Raw genomic sequence first — 17,589 nt, 5'->3', positions numbered from 1 at the left:
CAGGAACGGGTTATAAAGTAATTCAACTTTTGATGGGGGAAAAAAAACATAATATATCTATGGCATGCTATTCAAAACATATAACACAAATAACTTAATGAAAGATTTCTGAGACTTTATGTAAAGTCTTAAATTATTGCAAGTACTCTCAGCTTGAACACAATTCAAGTAAACACTGTACTTCTCAATACAGTTCTCAAACAAGACAAATATGCATTTCTACTACTAGGGGCACTGCTCTAGTTTAGTTTGCGTGTGGGCTCCATCTTGTACCTCTTACACTTGGGTGATTGTTGGGATACAGTATGTGATAGTTTCTGTCCTCTCAGGCCTTAAAGTTGAGCTCCACCTAAAAGAGGAAGTTCCTCTTTAAGGCCTCTCCCTCGCTTCAGGTTCTTTTGGGGAGTGGGGGTGAGTGAGAACCTGATTTTGACAAGTACACGGCACCCACTTCTGCTCTGATCGCCTAGGTCAGGGGTCTCCAAACTGTGGCCTTAGGGCCAGATGCGGCCCTTTGCATGCCTTTATGGGGCACTATTCCTCCCACTGACACCAACAAGGGTCTATTTCTTCCACCGATACCAATGACGGGATACTACTCCTCCACCTCCTAATAGGGGCACTATTCCACCTCTTTGACCACCAACCCTGAGGCCATATTCATTCTCACTGATGCCAGGCCGGAGACATTTCTGCCCATGCTGGTCACACTCTCCGGCCCTCCTAAAGTCTGAAGGACAGAAAACTGTCCCTTTTGTTTGAAAAGTCAGCAGCTACAGTTTTTGTCCTTTTACACAGGAGGCTTAAGCTCCTATTTAATCGACAGGTAAGAGGGCAAATTTGTCTGTCAAAATAGTTTTTCTTATTTAACCTCCTTTAAATTATTCCTATTAATGTTCTCCATCACAGCCTAATGTTTCCCTATAGTCTGCTCAGTAAATTGTTTTTTCTTCCCTCCTCTCATTAAAATGGTGTAACCAATATCTAGGGTTTGGAAACATTTCCACACCACAATTTCTGCTGAGAGCAAAGCTGCAATTGCAGATATTGTGAGAAGAAATATTATTTTCCAAATGCTACAACGATGACAAAACCCATCCTGGCAAGCCAGAGGTGTCCTAAAGACATTAAAAATACTTTATGGAATGAAATGATGAGTACCAGAATGAAAGTGCGAGGAGCTTTTCCTTTCTTATTCCAGAAACACTTTTTCTGCTGCTTCTGGATCATCACAAAGTGTTTCTTCACCAGCAGTATCTTCAACTAAGGATGTCTTACAAACCACCAGAAATACACGATTACCAAAAGTATTTGGACACCTACCTTTACACACACATGAACTTTAATAGCATCCCAGTCTTAGTCCGTAGGGTTTATTATTGAGTGTGCCCACTCTTTGCAGCTATAACAGCTTCAACTCTTCCGGGAAGGCTGTTCACAAGGTTTAGGACTGTCTATGGGCATATTTGACCATTCTTCCAGAAGCGCACTTGTGAGGTCAGGCACTAATGTGGACGCGAAGGCCTGGCTCACAGCCTCCACTCCAATTCATCCCAAAGGTGTCCTATCGGGTTGAGGTCAGAACTTGCTCATCTATGTCTTTATGGACCTTGTTTGTGAACTGGTGTGCAGTAATGTTGGAACAGGAAGGGGCCAACCCCAAACTGTTCCTAAATTGCAGACAAATTAATATTAATAATGTGCAATATTGCACATTGAATTGATTAAAAAAATACAGTTTTATTTTTTTCGAAACCGTAATAAATTCTTTGTAAAACCACAATGGGCTCACAATTTGAATTTTGCATAGTCCCTTGCATAATAAACACACACTTCGGCCCAGATTCACAAAGGAGATATGACGGCGTATCTCCAGATACGCTGTCGTATCTCTGAGTCTGAGCCGTCGTATCTATGCGCCTGATTCTTAGGCCCCGTACACATGACCAAACATGTATGCTGAAACTGGTCCGCGGGCCAGTTTCAGCATACATGTTCGGTCGTGTGTAGGCGCGAGCGGGCCGAATTCCAGCAAACATTTGCCCGCCGGGCCTTTTCCCAGCGGGCAAATATTCCTGGACGTGTTTTAAAACCGTCCGCTGGAATCCTGCCCGCTCGGACATGTACCGTTGTCAGTACAGACCTACCGTACATGTCCGAGCGCCCGCCGTCCCTCGCATGCGTCGAATGACTTTGACGCATGCGTGGAAGCCTTTAAATGGCAGGCCCGCCCACGTCTCCGCGTCATCGCCGCGGCGACGACGCGGACACGCCCCGCGTATTGTTTACGCGCGGACTTCTGTACGATGGTTAGTACAACCATCGTACAGAAGCCCTCTGGCAGGCATGTACGGTGAAAACGGTCCGACGGACCGGTTTCATCGTACATGTTTGCTCGTGTGTACCGGGCCTTAGAATTAGAATTAAGTCTCTTACGCCGTCGGATCTTAACTGCATATTTACGCTGGCCGCAAGGGGCGTGTACGCTAATTTATGCCTAGAAATATGTAAATCAGCTAGATACGCGAATTCACGAACATACACCCGGCCGACGCAGTACAGATACGCCGTTTACGTTAGGATTTTCCCGGCGTAAAGTTACCCCTGCTATATTGTGGCGAACCAATGTTAAGTATGGACGTCGTTCCCGCGTCGAATTTTTAAAATTTTGCGTTGTTTGTGTAAGTCGTCCGTGAATGGGGCTGGACGTCATTTACGTTCACGTCAAAACCAATACGTCCTTGCAGGGTACTTTGGAGCAATGCACACTGGGATATTCAACGGACGGCGCATGCGCCGTTCGTGAAAAACATCAATCACGTCGGGTCATGGTTAATTTAAATAACACACGCCCATCTCTTCACAATTTGAATTAGGCGGGCTTACGCCGGCCTATTTACGCTACGCCGCCGCAACTTTTTTTTGAGAATACGGCACTTGCCTGTAAAAGTTGCGGAGGCGTAACGCAAATAGGATACGTTACGCCCGCACAAAGATACGCCATTCTACGTGAATCCGGGCCTTCATCTTTTTAACATCAGGCTGTGCATAAGAGACAACCAGGATGATGACCCATTATCCCCAACAGGCGTGTTCCAGGATCACCAAACTACAGGCTAAAGGCAGCATAGTCGACCCATACAGTACAGCAACGCCTGTATAAAAAGAAAAACATAGCCAGTAGGCACTAGGCAATGCTTTAAGTGTTCAGCTCAAGGTTTTAATATTTAATTTTGACTTGTATGTACCTGTAATGGTTCCTTTAATTACCTTTGTAAAGGTCAGATGTCATGGGCTGGTTGACGAGCTCTGGTGTATGTTCTAGCAGAATCTTCACAGACTCCAGATTATTGTGGAGCACAGCAAGATGTAGCGCAGTCTCTCCAACGGCACCTAGTAGAAAGTCCATCATTGTTAGACGGTGAGGGCAATTTATCCTAGTCTGGAGCAGGAAAAATCTTGAGAAGCTGTGTATGGCAACCAATCAGCTTCTATCTTTTATTTTCAACGCTAAGAGATAGAAGCTGATTGGTTGTATTGAACACCTGCTCCAGATTCAGCAAAAAAGGAACAAAAACTGGATGGCCGCACTCCAAAATACTTAAAAAAGTTGTCTTTAATATTCAACTGTACACACACAGTCACTGCAACCAACAGAATACAGGATAGCCGACGCGTTTCGCACTTACAGCTAGTGCTTAATCATGGCTTAGAGATGCTCCAGATTCAGCCTGCTGCAGTTTTCATAAATCCTCTCCAATGTGTCATAGTCTTATTGACATATAAAATGCAACAGACCAATTTTATAATCTTCAAGAACTTGCAATAATAAACATTGCATTTTTTCTGGTTTATAATTATATATGTGAGACCTGAACTGACCCAGCGTATTCTTGGGTGGAAAAAAGTCATTAAAGTTCACTTTTTTTGTTTGTGTGTATTATTTTTCTTATTTTAAAGTTTATGTCAATCTTAAATCTATAGTGCTTGTTTGGCATCATGACCTGCATACAGTCTCCCTAAATGCTTAGTCTACATTTTGCAAAAAGTAGTAAATGTAGCAACATTGATCAAATGATCGATATGCATTTACTATTTCTTGCAATGAAGCCTGCAGAGCAATGCATTGGTAAACACAATGGGGTTGATTTACTAAAGGCAAATACTGTGCCCTTTGCAAAGTGCACGTGTAGCTGCTCCAGAGCTTAGTAAATGAGGTACACTTTGCAGTACACAATCATGTGCAAGGGAAATTTTTTTTTTTTTTTTCTTGCACATGATTGGATGATGGAAGTCAGCAAGCTTCTGCTCATTTATTAAGCTCTGGAGCAACTGCCCTTGCAAAGGGCACAATCTTTTTGCCTTTAGTAAATGAACCCCAATTTGCAAGGTCTTTCAATAGTCCACATTTTTCATTTAACGTGTATCCCTTTAATGAAGATATGCATAGGCCAAAGACTGTACAAAGAGCAGCATAGATGGTGCTGCAACCCATAGCACATATTTAAAGCGGAGTTCCGCCCAAAAATGTAACTTCAGGTTCCTTCCCCCCTTCCGGGTGTCATATTTGGCACCTTTCAGGGGGGACCAGATACCTGTCTAATATAGATATTTGCTCCCACTTCCGGCGAAAGATCGCTGCAGAATCCGTGGTGATCTACGCCATGTCCGGCCCCTCCTCCATCCCCCCTGCTTTCTTCTGGAAGACACACAGGTCCCAGAAGACAGCAGGGACCTGTCAGAATGCGCAGCGCTACTCGTGCATGTACAGTAGGGAAGCAGACTGTGAATCACTTCCTGATTCCCTTACTTAAGAGGCCAGCGCCTCCACCCAGGGCTGAGGGACGGGTCGACTTCGGGTGAGGACATTGCGGGTGCCCTGAACTGGTAAGTGTCCTTATTTTAGAAGTCAGCAGCTGCAGTATTTGTATTTATTTTTTGCAGGCGGAACTCCGCTTTAAGGAGAAGAACAGTCTAAGCTCTTTTGGCTATACTTCTCCTCCTGGATCCTCCTGGATCACAGGAGTGCAGTTCGTTCTGTACTCCTGTGACCCATTTCCAGCAGACAGCGGGCTGAAGCCCACTGTCGGCTGACATCACAGAGCCGGTCCAGGCTCAGGCAAGATTGCGACAATGAAGTCAGAATCTGCCCATTTGCCAGGACCAGCACCCGGCTCAACCCCTCAGCAAGCTGCTGGGAGTCTGATCTAGCCGCTTCCGTCCCCTCCACAGCCCAGCACTCCAGGGAGCGAGGGGGGGGGGATGTGCAGAGCAGACAGGGGAGACTGACAGTCACCAGTTCCCTGCTCAGGAAACTCTAAGAACCAATTGACGTCGTTTGATCACTCAGTTCTCAGTTTCAGAACTGGCGGGGACAGATACAGCATCAGACCGATGCTGCATTCACCTAGTTAAGTATGATTCAGAAAAAGAAGCCCATTATTCTCTTTTAGGCCTCTTTCACATGGGTGGCTGGGGTGGAGAAGGTACAAACAGGGGGTTGAGCCATGGCTGTACCACCCCAGAGGGAGCTATTCACATGCTTCCTCCACAATGCTTTGTATTGTGTCTGCTGCAAATTTAACACAGCATGTCAAACTGGCAGATGACCTCTCAAACTCGGCCTTAGAAATCCCTTCTCACTGATGTGATCACGTGGATATCGCATACAGGTAGCTATGGATTGTCTCTCTTTGTAGATTGCCATGCCAATTGTGTGGTCTTACTAAATAACCAGAATGAGGTACTTACCTCTTATTAGTGGGTCAATGGTCTCCAAAGTCAGAAGCTTCTTTAGAGCCCTTGTGCGATTCATCTGTGCATACTTAAGGAGAGGCAGCTCCTTAATCCTGCAAGAACAGTTTGTGTTATTTGTGAGCACATAACTATAGTCACTGAAAATTAGAAAGGAAATGTACATAGTAGCAGACAATATTTTTATTGGGTTATAACATTTTAGTCTCTCAACTTTTGTTTTACCTTGGAAGAACCCTTATAATAATTTTCAGGTCTTGGGAAATAAAATATTATAATGTAGCATCCACTGGTGTGCTAGAAGTGTAAATAGATAATTTTTTCTAGTGTAGGTAAATTTGTGCAGGCTTGGCTGGACCTAAAGCACTTCTATATTTTGGTTTTCATGTATTTTAAATGCCGATAATAAAAAAAAATTCTTGAAGCCTATCTCCGGGAAACCTAAAAATTATCTCTTGCAGTGGGGCTGCTCCTGCATTGCAACTGTTGACTTCTGGTGTCTGTTTAGTAGGGCATTTGGTAAAGAAGATATGCTTACCTGATTCTCCACTCCTACAGGCTCCAGTAGACTGGCCCTTACAATTTCTTCTCCAATGCTCTGGTGGTCTTAGGCCTCGTACACACGATATGATCGCCAGAGGACAACGGTCTGAAAGACCGTTTTCATCAGTCCAAACCGATCGTGTGTAGGCCCCATAGGTTATTTAACCTTCAGTCAAAAAAATGAGAACTTGCTTTAAAATTGAACCGATGGACGCCTAACCGATAGTTAGTATGCAAAAGCATTGGTTAAAAACCTGCTCATGCTCAGAATCAAGTCGACGCATACTTGGAAGCATTGAACTTCGTTTTTTTCAGCACGTCGTTGTGTTTTACATCATCACGTTCTGACACGATCGGTTAATTAACCGATGGTGTGTACGCACGACGGACCATCAGTCAGCTTCATCGGTTAACCAATGACAACGGTCCTTCTGACCGTTCTCATCGGATGGACTGATCGTGTGTACGAGGCTTAAGGTCCTCTTATTATCAAGACTGATGCATAGCCCTGCATTGGACATGAGGACTCAGAGGGACAGTCCACGCAATTTTTAAGGTTTCTTGGAGATAGGCTTTAAGCCTATGTTAAAGTCTGTAATACTCTTTTTGACACCTTGCCTTAGTAGTCAGGGTAGATATTCACGACCAAAGCTCTCATGGCAGTTTTCCTGTCGGGAAACCCGGGCATGTGTAGGGGGAAAAAGTAGGTACTCGGTTTTCCCCTCAGTTTTCACGGCTGACTTTTTACTGCCGGGAAAACCGATGGTGTGTACAAGGCATAAAATTGCTGGTGTCAGTGGAAATTTCCCCTAGAGAAGACCCTTTGGATTGGACAGTATTGAAATGGATGCTAGGGTTGAAGCTGTTAGCACGGTTGTACCAAAGGCTTCTTTTTCCGAAAATCGGCCCATAGCCTCGGTGGCCAGTGTAGATGGGAAATCAATTTGCCACTGTTCAATGATAGAGAAACCCCTAGAAAATTCAGGAGGAAATGTTTTTTTGTCTAATCTAGCAGAGATTGTACTGTTTTTTTTTTTTTTGTTTTGGGGAGAAGGCAGAAAAAAACTGTTGCCTCAAGCAGAAATTAACCTAGATATGCCCCTGATAGTCTAAAATGAAGGATAAGCAATATAGCTTAGACGTTCTAATGGCGCAGTGGAAGGGGTCTTATGTTGCACAAATGTGGAATTCCGGGCATATACTAACTAATCTTAAAACTGTTCCCTATACTAGTTGAAGAAAGATGCATATACTTACCTATTCTCAGGTAGTTCCGGTGTGATCATGTGATCTCCTTGTATCATTCAGTGCAGGTTACAGTGGAGAGTAGAGAGCTCTCCGACAACGGCTGGAATGCCTGAGCAGCGACATCAACCATAAGCTTACCATCCATTTTCAGCGCTCTGTCCTCTCCCCTGAAGTCACCATTGGATGACACAGGGGAGCCAGTCATGTGACCAGACCAGAGCGACCTACAGGGTAGTTAGTATATGTGTTAGAAGAAGGTGAGAGCAGTTTTAAGATTAGTTAGTACAAGCCTGGAATTTTACTTTAATTTAATTAACAAAATACCTTTTTTTCTGCCGAAAATTTATCTCACATGAGCTTTCCTCTTGCCAATCTTTCCAACATAGGACCATTTTGATTCTCAAGCCCCAGAATTCTTTTAATCCTTTGAACAGTTTAGTCCCATAGGTGCGTTGGCAATGAAGAGATCTCAGCCACTCCCGGAGAAACAGTCCACCTTGGAGACAATGGGCACCTTAAACCAACTCCCCTCTCATCCTGTAGGCTGCGGGAAGAGCTTCCAATTAGAAATGTTCAGTTGGCTAATTCCTGGAGACTGTGTCTATCAATGTCAGTCTTCTTGGCTCCTGGGCTTTGTATCAATGTCAGTCTTCTTGGCTCCTGGGCTTTGCTTTGGATTCCTTTAATTAATGTAGAGAGCCACCTGTTGGGTTAGAGCATAAAGTTAATTACTGAAGGCTCAGAAAAGAAGACACTGTAACCACAATGCTTTCCATTGAATGTAGTAACCAACTAACAAAACAACAATGGTAGCCACTCTAGACAGCAGAAAGGGAAAGGTACACATGGGCGAAGAAATACACAATACAATACAAGCATGTCAAAGGTGGTCCCTAAGACCCCTTTCACACAGACACATTTTTCAGGCGGTTCAGCGCTAAAAATAGCGCTGCTATACCGCCTGAAAAATGCGTGCCCTGCAGGCTTCAATGTGAAAGCCCGGAGCCTTTCACACTGAAGCGGTGCGCTAGCAGGACCGCTCCAAAAGTCCTGCTAGCCGCATCTTTTGGACCAGTATAGGAGTGTGTTTACCGCTCCTATACCGCTCCTTCCAATTTAAATTAATTGGAAACTGCGGTAATACCGCCCGCAATGCGCCTCTACAGAGGCGCATTTAGGGCGTTATTAACGCATTTTCGGCCGCTAGCGGGGGTTAAAACCGCACCGCTAGCGGCCGAATATTGTGGTAAATACGACGGTTATCTTCATTATCCTGTGTCATGGACGTCCTTCCGGTGTCAGGAGAATCCATTCCCGGCGCGTGCGCGTTGGTGCGCGTCTGCCCGCGCATGCGCGCATTGGTGCGCGCTTGCGCGCATGTGGCGTTCGCGGTGCGCATACGGGTGCGCGCGCACGTTGACAGTGTTTGGCGCCAAGACTCCCTATATAAACAGTCTGATCCCTCACCAGCTTGCTGTCCTGTCTACAGTGTTTCCCTGGAGAACCTGCACCTGTATACTTGTTGTTCCTGATTACCTGACCCGGCTTCCTTTGACCTCGCTTGTTTGCAACCCGCCTCCGATCCTGGCTACGTCTGACCTCTGCACCTGCCTAACCCTTGGCACTGTCTCTGCCCGCCTGTTATACCGACCCGGCCTGAACCTTGACTACCCCTTTGGACTTTGCTCTGGCTCTGATCTGCTCATCTGTGTTGACCCGGCTTGCCTGACCTGCTTAATTCCTGCTCCATAAGTGCCACTCCGTTGTTCCAGCCTGCTGCCAGCATCCTGCCAGGACCTCAGTGGTTCATCCTGCTACTGCTTCCAGCGACTACCCAGTCAACTACCAGGCGCTTGTGCCCCTCTGTACACTCGACCCCCTGTCTGCTCTACCAGGGGCTCCTGAGTCAGAGGCTTACGAGAGGCCGCTCCCTGCACATCGGGCTCCCATCACCAGGTACGTGACATCCTGATAGATGGCAGCAGATTTTTATCAAGAAAGTCTTTGTACATTTTTCCATTCATCCTTCCTTCAATGATATGAAGTTTGCCAGTACCATATGCTGAAAAACATCCCCACACCATGATGATCCCACCTCCAAACTTCACTGTTGTTATGGGGGTGTTTGTGGTGTGATGTGCAGTGCTACTTAACCTCCAAACATGGTGTGTATTATGGCATCCAAAGAGTTCAATTTTGGTCTCATGTGACCAGACTATATTCTCCCAGTATTTCGCAGGCTTGTCTACATGTTGTGCATTAAACTTTAAACGACTTTCAACATGCTTTGTCTTTAGCAATGGAGTCTTGCCTGCTGATTGCGAATACAGGCCATGGCAGTTGAGTGCATTACTTGTTTTCTTTGAAAAGATTGTACCTGATAATTCCAGGTCTTTCTGAAGCTCTTGGACAACTTTTCTGATAATTCTTTTCACTCCTCTGTCAGAAATTTTGCGAGGAGCACCTGGTCATGGCTGTCTTTTTAGTGAAATTATATTCTTTCCACTTCCGTATTATGGCCCCAACAGTGCTCACTAGAACATTCAGAAGTTTAGAAATCCTTCTGTAACCGATGTCATCAGTATATTTTGCAACAATAGGGTTGCGAAGGTCTTGAGAGAGCGCTTTGCTTTTTCCCATCATGAGATATTTCTTGTGTGACACCTCGGTAATCAGACATTTTTTTATAGGCCATCAGTTGACTCTGAACCAGCTGATATTAATTTGCAATAGCAAGGGGCAGGGTTGCTTTCTAATTACTGAAAGATTTCAGCTGGTGTCTTGGCTTTCCATGCCTTTTTGCATCTCCCTTTCTTTATGTGTTCAATACTTTTTTCCCTGTGTCATTTCATTTTATTACACATAACTTAAAGTGTTACTAAACACAGTAATTTTAAAAAAATATAAATCTTCTTTTTACATTAAAATATTGCAACTATATACCTTTTTGGCTGATCTGTATACCATGGTTACCTGATAAACTGCCCAGTTTCTCCAGTGCTGAGAGTTCAGGAAAGAGCAGATTTCCACTTCAGCCTGTATACACGCCCACATGTGTGATATCAATATCATTTGACATGGCTATCTCTAAGCCCCCATTCACATTGTAACGCCGCGTACGTGGCGTATTTTGCCGCGATTAGGTTACTTTTTTATTTTTCCACAAAGAATTGCCATTGATGTCTATGGCCGAACGCCAATGCCGCCTGAAAAAAGGGTTCGGGACTTGTTTTCAGGCGGCAGGCGTACGGCGTTTATGAGATGTGAACCATCTCATAGACATCAATGGCAATTCTCCCCTCCAGCGGCACGAGCGTCGGGCGTTTTGTCGCCAAGGTGTGAATGGAGCCTAAGAACAAGTAACTGTTCTCTTCAGTATAAAAGACACAACTGAGCATGTGCAGGTTGGCTATTCTGCCTGTGTTAGCTGGCCTTCCCCAGATAAACAGTACGGGGATGGGGATTGAATATAACAAGCATGCTATGCTGCATATACAGACTGATTTTACTGTTGTGAGTTTAGTAACTCTTTAATTTCTGAACTTATTTGTTTTGGTGTCTTTATATGTGTAGCACTACCCACGTAGGAGCTGCTGGTTTGTTTTGGGTCTGCACGTTACCTCGTTCCTCATCGTCTAGGGGTTGAGAGTCAGCAAAAAGTTCAATGTCCACAAGTTATAGTTCCTTTTCTCTTGCTTTTATTTTCAAACAACTTGCAGAAGTAGAGGGGTGAAGGATCAGGGGAAGGTTCAGGCATACAAAGCAGATCACTGGAGAATTGCTAAACTTCAAAGTCACACTCAGTTAATTGACTAATGCCATTATATTAAACAAAAACTGTTAATAATATTGTAAAGGACCTATCAGTAAATCAATAATTATGTACTGAGGAAAGTATAAACGTGAACACTGAGGACTAAAAAGTTTAACATTGCTTGTAATATAATAATATAGAATTCACTAGATGGGTAAAATGCCAGTGAATATTGTATCCCTGAAAGAACTGACCATTTAATAGGGACAATGTTACTAATAGGACTCAACATATAAACAAACCTGAAGTAACCATAAGGCTTCATTTCCACTGGCGTTTTTACAGCCACTTTTCTGAGCGTTTTTTACAGCCTGTCCATGTTTATTTTGTAAAAAAAAAATTTAAGCATTTGTGAGCGTTTTTGCGTGTTTTTGAGCGTTTTTTAATGTCTGGCGTTTTTACAGCTCTATTGCCGGAGACACAGAACGCCCTGGTCCCGCGTTTTTTTTATAGCTCAAAAACGCCTATGCCATTTGCAGCTCAAAAACACCTAGGAGGGCATGATGCCATAGAATAACATGGACAGGCGTTTTTAAGCTGTAAAAAACACTCAGAAAAGTGGCTGTAAAAACACCAGTGGAAATGAAGCCTAAATGTGACAGAGTCAGGAGAAAACAAATTGTATGTATCAGGTGTCAGAAAAATGTATAGAAAAGTAGAAACAAAGGGGTAGATCCTCAGAGCGAGTACGCCGGCGTATCTACTGATACGCCGGTGTACTTTCAAATTACCCGCGTCGCATCTTTAGTTTGAATCCTCAAACCAAGATACGACAGCATCTGGGTTCGATCCGACAGGCGTACGGCTTTGTACGCCTTCGGATCTTAGATGCAATACTTCGCCTTCCGCTGGGTGGAGTTCGCGTCGTTTTCCGCGTCGGGTATGCAAATTAGCGATTTACGACGATCCACGAACATACGCGCGGCCGTCGCATTCTGTTACGTCGTCTCTAGTCGGCTTTTTCCGACGTATAGTTAAAGCTGGTGTTTTGCGGCGTATAGTTAGATTTGCCATGTTAAGTATGGCCGTCGTTCCCGCGTCGAAATTTGATTTTTTTTTTCTTTTTTTGCGTAAGTCGTCCGTGAATCGGGATGGATGTAACTCACGTCCAAGTAAAAAAAATTACGTCCTAGCGACGTCCTTTAGCGCAATGCACGGCGGGAAATTTTGGGACGACGCATGCGCAGTTCATTTGGTGCGGGGACGCGCTTCATTTATATAAAACCCGCCCCCTAATCGCCAATTTGAATTCCGCCGCCAGAAATACACTACGCCGCCGTAACTTACGGTGCAAAATCGTTGAGGATTTGAAATTCCGCCAGGTAAGGTACGGCGGCGTAGCGTATCTCTGATACGCTGCGCGGATCCAATTCTATGTGGATCTACCCCAAAGTCCATATGACTTACAAGACACAGACAGATATTGAACAGCAGTCAATTAGTAATCACGTTTGAATTTCCTGGAGCGTGGAGATCCAGTCGAGTTGAAACCATCACGGTTGTCATGGAAGACAGTGTGAGCTCTGTGACCTGACATGGAGCGTCGTCTGCGATGACGTGTTAATTGAGTATCCATCATATTCTCAGATGGTTGATCTTTCTTTCCGGTTTTAAAGCGGTATTCAGCATACCAGTTAGGAATATCGATTAAAGTGGAGGTTCACCCAAATAACATGTATACAAGATCATATTCTTTATACTTCGAACATGTACAGTATGCCCCCTTTTTTGGGGGGCTCTACATACCTTATTATGGCTATTTTCCACCCGGCTTCCGGGTACTCACTCCCGCGGGAGTAGGCGTTTCTATGCAGAGGCGCAATGTCACTTGGGACTTCGCCCAGATGATTGAAGCCCTTGAGAAAAAGTCCCCCCCCGCGCCCCCCTATTGCGTAGGCGCGTCACGAGAGTCACAGAGTTTCCAAAAGTAGCCGAACTGCGAGTCAGCTCTATACGGCGCCTGCGCAGTCAGCTCTACACAGGTCCTAGTCGGTGCGCAGGCGCCGTGTAGAGCTGACTCGCAGTTCGGCTACTTTTGGAAACTTCGTGACTCTCGTGACGCGCCTACACAATAGGGGGCACGGGGGGGACTTTTTCTCAAGGACGTCAATCATCTGGGCGTAGTCCCAGGTGACATTGTGCCTCTGCATAGAAATGCCTACTCCCGCGGGAGTGAGTACCCGGAAGCCGGGTGGAAAATAGCCATAATAAGGTATGTAGAGCTAAAAAAAAAAGCATACTGTACATGTTGGAAGTATAACGAATATGATCTAATATACATGTTATTTGGGTGAACCTCCGCTTTAAGGAAATACCCAATGTATCGCAGAATGCTTGTAAATCCTCTGGGACCCGCAATAAAGCTGTACGGCCTTGATTAGTAGCCTGCAAACCAAATGGGAATTTCCATCTGTAGATTATTTCCCTAGTGCGTAGTAAGTCCAATAAAGGTTTCAGGTCTCTCCTGTGTTGCAACGTAATGGCGGATAAGTCCTGAAATATATGAATATCCACTCCATCATGTGTAAATTTAGGTCTCACCCTAGTCTTTCTAAGAATTTCTTCCTTCAATTGAAAATCATACAGGCAACAGATGACATCTCTAGGGGAATCAGAGGATTTCCCTTTAGGTCTGAGAGCGCGTTGTATACGTTCCATCTTGATCAGTGTTTGCGGAGGTCTTCCCAGTAGGTCATTAAAAATAGCAGTCACGACTGTAGTAAGTTGATCAATGTCTACCTTCTCTGGTAAACCGCGCATTCTCAAATTATAGCGTCTGCTTCTATTTTCCAAATCTTCCACTTAGCGATTAAGTTCTCTGAGGTGAAGGGTATGTGAATCCACTTTGCGGTTTACGTGACAAATAGTAGAGCCCTGTTGCGCAGCAGTTTTTTCAACCTCCTGCACTCTCATATTAATGGTGCGTACATCAACGGGCAGATCTGCTATGGCAGCAGACAATGTATCTTTTATGTCAGCTGCAATCAATTGGAGATTATTCAGACTGGGGTGTTGCTGAAGCGATTTCAATGATCCGTTCCCCGGTTTTCCATCAGCGGGAGTCGGCGGGAGATTAGTTAGAGGGGGTAATAAATCCACCAATGAATCCTGGCATAGAGTCGCCATTTTGCTTTTCTGAGTCCGCGAATTTTGCGATATAGAAACTTCAATGTCCTCCATTTGACCGCGGGGAGATCTGGAACGAGAGGCGGAAGAGTTCCGGGACACCGTTCCCATAAATTCGAGATTGAAAAAGGGAAAATTATCGCTCTCTTGATCCGGTGAGATCTGCAATAAAGCAGCCATCTTCCAGCACGGCTAGACCACGCCCCCAGTCTTTTATTTTCTATTCTACTCTTTTCTATCCTATCCTAGTCTAAATTGGAATTTTAGGTACATGGTTATATTGTTATATTTTTTCTATTCTATTGTTTTTTTCTATTCTTTTATTTTCTATTATTGCATATTCAATTCTATTATTTTCTATTCTATGCAAATTCGAATTTATTCTATTCGAAATTCTGGAATATGGTTATATTCTATTCTATTCTATTCTATTGTTCTGTTCTATTCTTTTATTTTCTAATCTAGTCTTTTCTATTCCATTCAAATTCAAATGTATTCTCTTTGAAATTTGAATTTCGGAAGAATATAATATTCTTTCTATTTTATTCTATTCTATTGTCTTTTCTATTCTATTGTTTATTTTCTATTCCTTTCAAATTTATTACATTAGAAATTCAAATTTCTGAAAAGTTATATTCATTCTATTTTATTCTATAAATTTTTTTCTATTCTTTTCTACTCTATTCTTTTTTTCTATTTGAATTTAAATGTATTCTATTTTAAATTCGAATTTCTGAAGATTGTTATATTCTTTCTATTCTATTTTTTTATTCTATTCTATTCTTCTCTGTTTTACTCTAATATTGTCTATTCTAGGTAGGGCATTCTATTCTGTTCCTTTATTTTTTATTCTACCCTTTTATTTTCGATTACATTTTTTTTCCATGCTTTTATTTTCTATTCTGTTCTGTTTTACTCTATTATATTCTATTATTTTATTTTCTATTCTATTATAATCTTTTCTATTCTATTCCTTTATTTTATTTTATATTTTATTCTCTTCTGAAATTAGAATGCAATTTTGATTTGAAAAGTATTAGAATTGGATTATAAAATGATTTGAATTTGAATATCGTCCAGAATTTTTGTTTCGTTATTTGGGTACGATACACCGGGATTTCCAAATAACGAAAAATGTGTTATTGTCATTGATCAGCACATGTCTAATACATTCTATCCAGAACTAAAAAGAAAAAGTTTGGGGTATAAACAACCTTTACGTTCCACGAATCTCTAGCATGAAATTAAAATCGTCTATGAAGCAAGTCACGTGACACAACGTTATATCATCTGATGTAACCTGATTCATAATTCAACCAACTCGCCTAAGCACTTCAGTAGTTGGTAGGTTGGCTCTGGGCTGACCTTTCCCCAGTCTGTGATTACCTCCTCTTGGGATACCGGTAAATTCAAGTTTGTTCTCAAAAGTATTTCCTTAATTTGTTTTACTTAATTAGCAGATCATTGGTTGATTTGGGATCTGCATTTCGGCAAACTGCAAATTGAAAATGTTAACAATTTTTGTAGTTATTGTTAGGTTAATTACAATTACATGTGAAATATTTCTAACAAGCAATACGATACCTTATAACACAAGATGGCTCATATCTAAAGAGCGAAGAGGAAAGAAAGAGATTCACCTACCTTGTTGGTCCTGGTACTGTAGCAGTCAACAATTTGCAATATTTTTTTCCATCCCTGGACTTTATTGTAATCCCTTTTTCCCTAGTTTTTGGCAGAAATCTTGCTGTAAATTTTTCTCCCCTGTATAATATGACTTTCTCAGACCCTGTTGTCTGCAAACATTTTTTTTACAGAGAGAATAGATTGAAACCTGCCAGACAAGTTACAATTGGAGGAATGTTGGAGTGTAACCACAAACACAACATTAGAGATGGGCTAACTTCAAACAAAAGGGTTTCCCCCCTCACTAGTTATCTTCTTACTGTCAATGGAGTCAGCTTTCTACCTTTTAACCCTTGCTTGTCTCTGTTACTTGATGACATGCCATCAATAGCTGGAGAATACAGACTATTGGTCAGTTGTAGTGCGGCTAAAAAACAATAAATTAGCATATTCAATTTTTTTTAATGCATATAGTGCATCCGAAAAGTATTTTCCACATTTTGTTATGTTGCAGCCTTATCCCAAAATGGATTAAATTCATTATTTTCCTCAAAACTCTAAAAACAACGTGAAAGAAGTTTGTTTGAAATCTTTGCAAATGTATCAAAAATAAAAAATGAAAAAAAAAATCACGTGTACATTAGTATTTACAGTCTTCGCTCAATACTTTGCTGAAGCACCTTTGGAACCAATTACAGCCTCAAATCTTTCCCCCGGTCTGAGGTCCAGAGCGCTCTGGAGCAGGTTTTCATCAAGGATGACTCTGTACATTGCTGCATTCCTCTTTCCCTGATCCCGACTAGTCTCCCACTTCCTGCTGCTGAAAAACATCCCCACAGCATGATGCTGCCACCACCATGCTTCACTGTAGGGATGGTATTGGCCAGGTGATGAGCGGTGCCTGGTTTCCTCTAGACATGACGCTCGCCATTCAGGCCAAAGATTTCAATCTTTGTTTTGTCAGACCAGAGGATTTTCTTTCTCATGGTCTGAGAGTCCTTCAGGTGCCTTTTTGGCAAACTCCAGGTGGGCTGTCATGTGCCTTTTACTGAGGAGTGGTTTCCGTCTGGCCACTCTACTATACAGGCCTGATTGGTGGAGTGCTGCAGAGATGGTTGTTCTTCTGGATGTTCTCCTCTCTGAACAGAGAAACACTGGAGCTCTCTCAGAGTGACCATTGGGGTTCTTGGTCACCTCCCTCACTAAGGCCTTCTCCCCCGATCGTTCAGTTTGGCCGGGAGGCCCACTCTAGGAAAATTCCTGGTGGTTCCAAACTTCTTCTATTTACAGATGATGGAGACCACTGTGCTCATTGGGATGTCCAATGCTGCAGACATTTTTCTGTACCCTTCCCCAGATCTGTGCCTCGATACAATCCTGTCTCTGAGGTCTAAAGACTATTCCTTGGACTTCATGGCTTGGTTTGCGCTCTGACATACACTGTTAACTTGAACTCAATATCAATAAAGAATCACAGA

At 43.1% G+C, this 17,589-nt stretch overlaps 1 protein-coding gene across 1 annotated transcript in view; it reads right to left on the bottom strand.

Moving 5' to 3' along the window:
- The window catches only part of LOC120946905 (transient receptor potential cation channel subfamily V member 5-like), a 47,513-nt gene extending 39,274 nt beyond the window's left edge, over window positions 1–8,239 (bottom strand). Inside the window, exons 1-3 of the mRNA XM_040361728.1 lie at window positions 7,870–8,239; window positions 5,752–5,849; window positions 3,271–3,393 (exon numbers count right to left, since the gene is read on the bottom strand). Coding sequence (XP_040217662.1) covers window positions 3,271–3,393; window positions 5,752–5,849; window positions 7,870–7,937 — 289 coding nt within the window. The 5' untranslated portion in view covers window positions 7,938–8,239. The remainder of the gene's footprint in view (window positions 1–3,270; window positions 3,394–5,751; window positions 5,850–7,869) is intronic.
- Window positions 8,240–17,589: the final 9,350 nt, after the last annotated feature.

This window comes from Rana temporaria, chromosome 8 (genome assembly GCF_905171775.1).
Source record: "Rana temporaria chromosome 8, aRanTem1.1, whole genome shotgun sequence".
Taxonomy (NCBI): domain Eukaryota; kingdom Metazoa; phylum Chordata; class Amphibia; order Anura; family Ranidae; genus Rana; species Rana temporaria.
The sequence above is the reverse complement of the archived record's forward strand: the minus strand, read 5'-3'. Positions and strand labels throughout refer to the sequence as shown.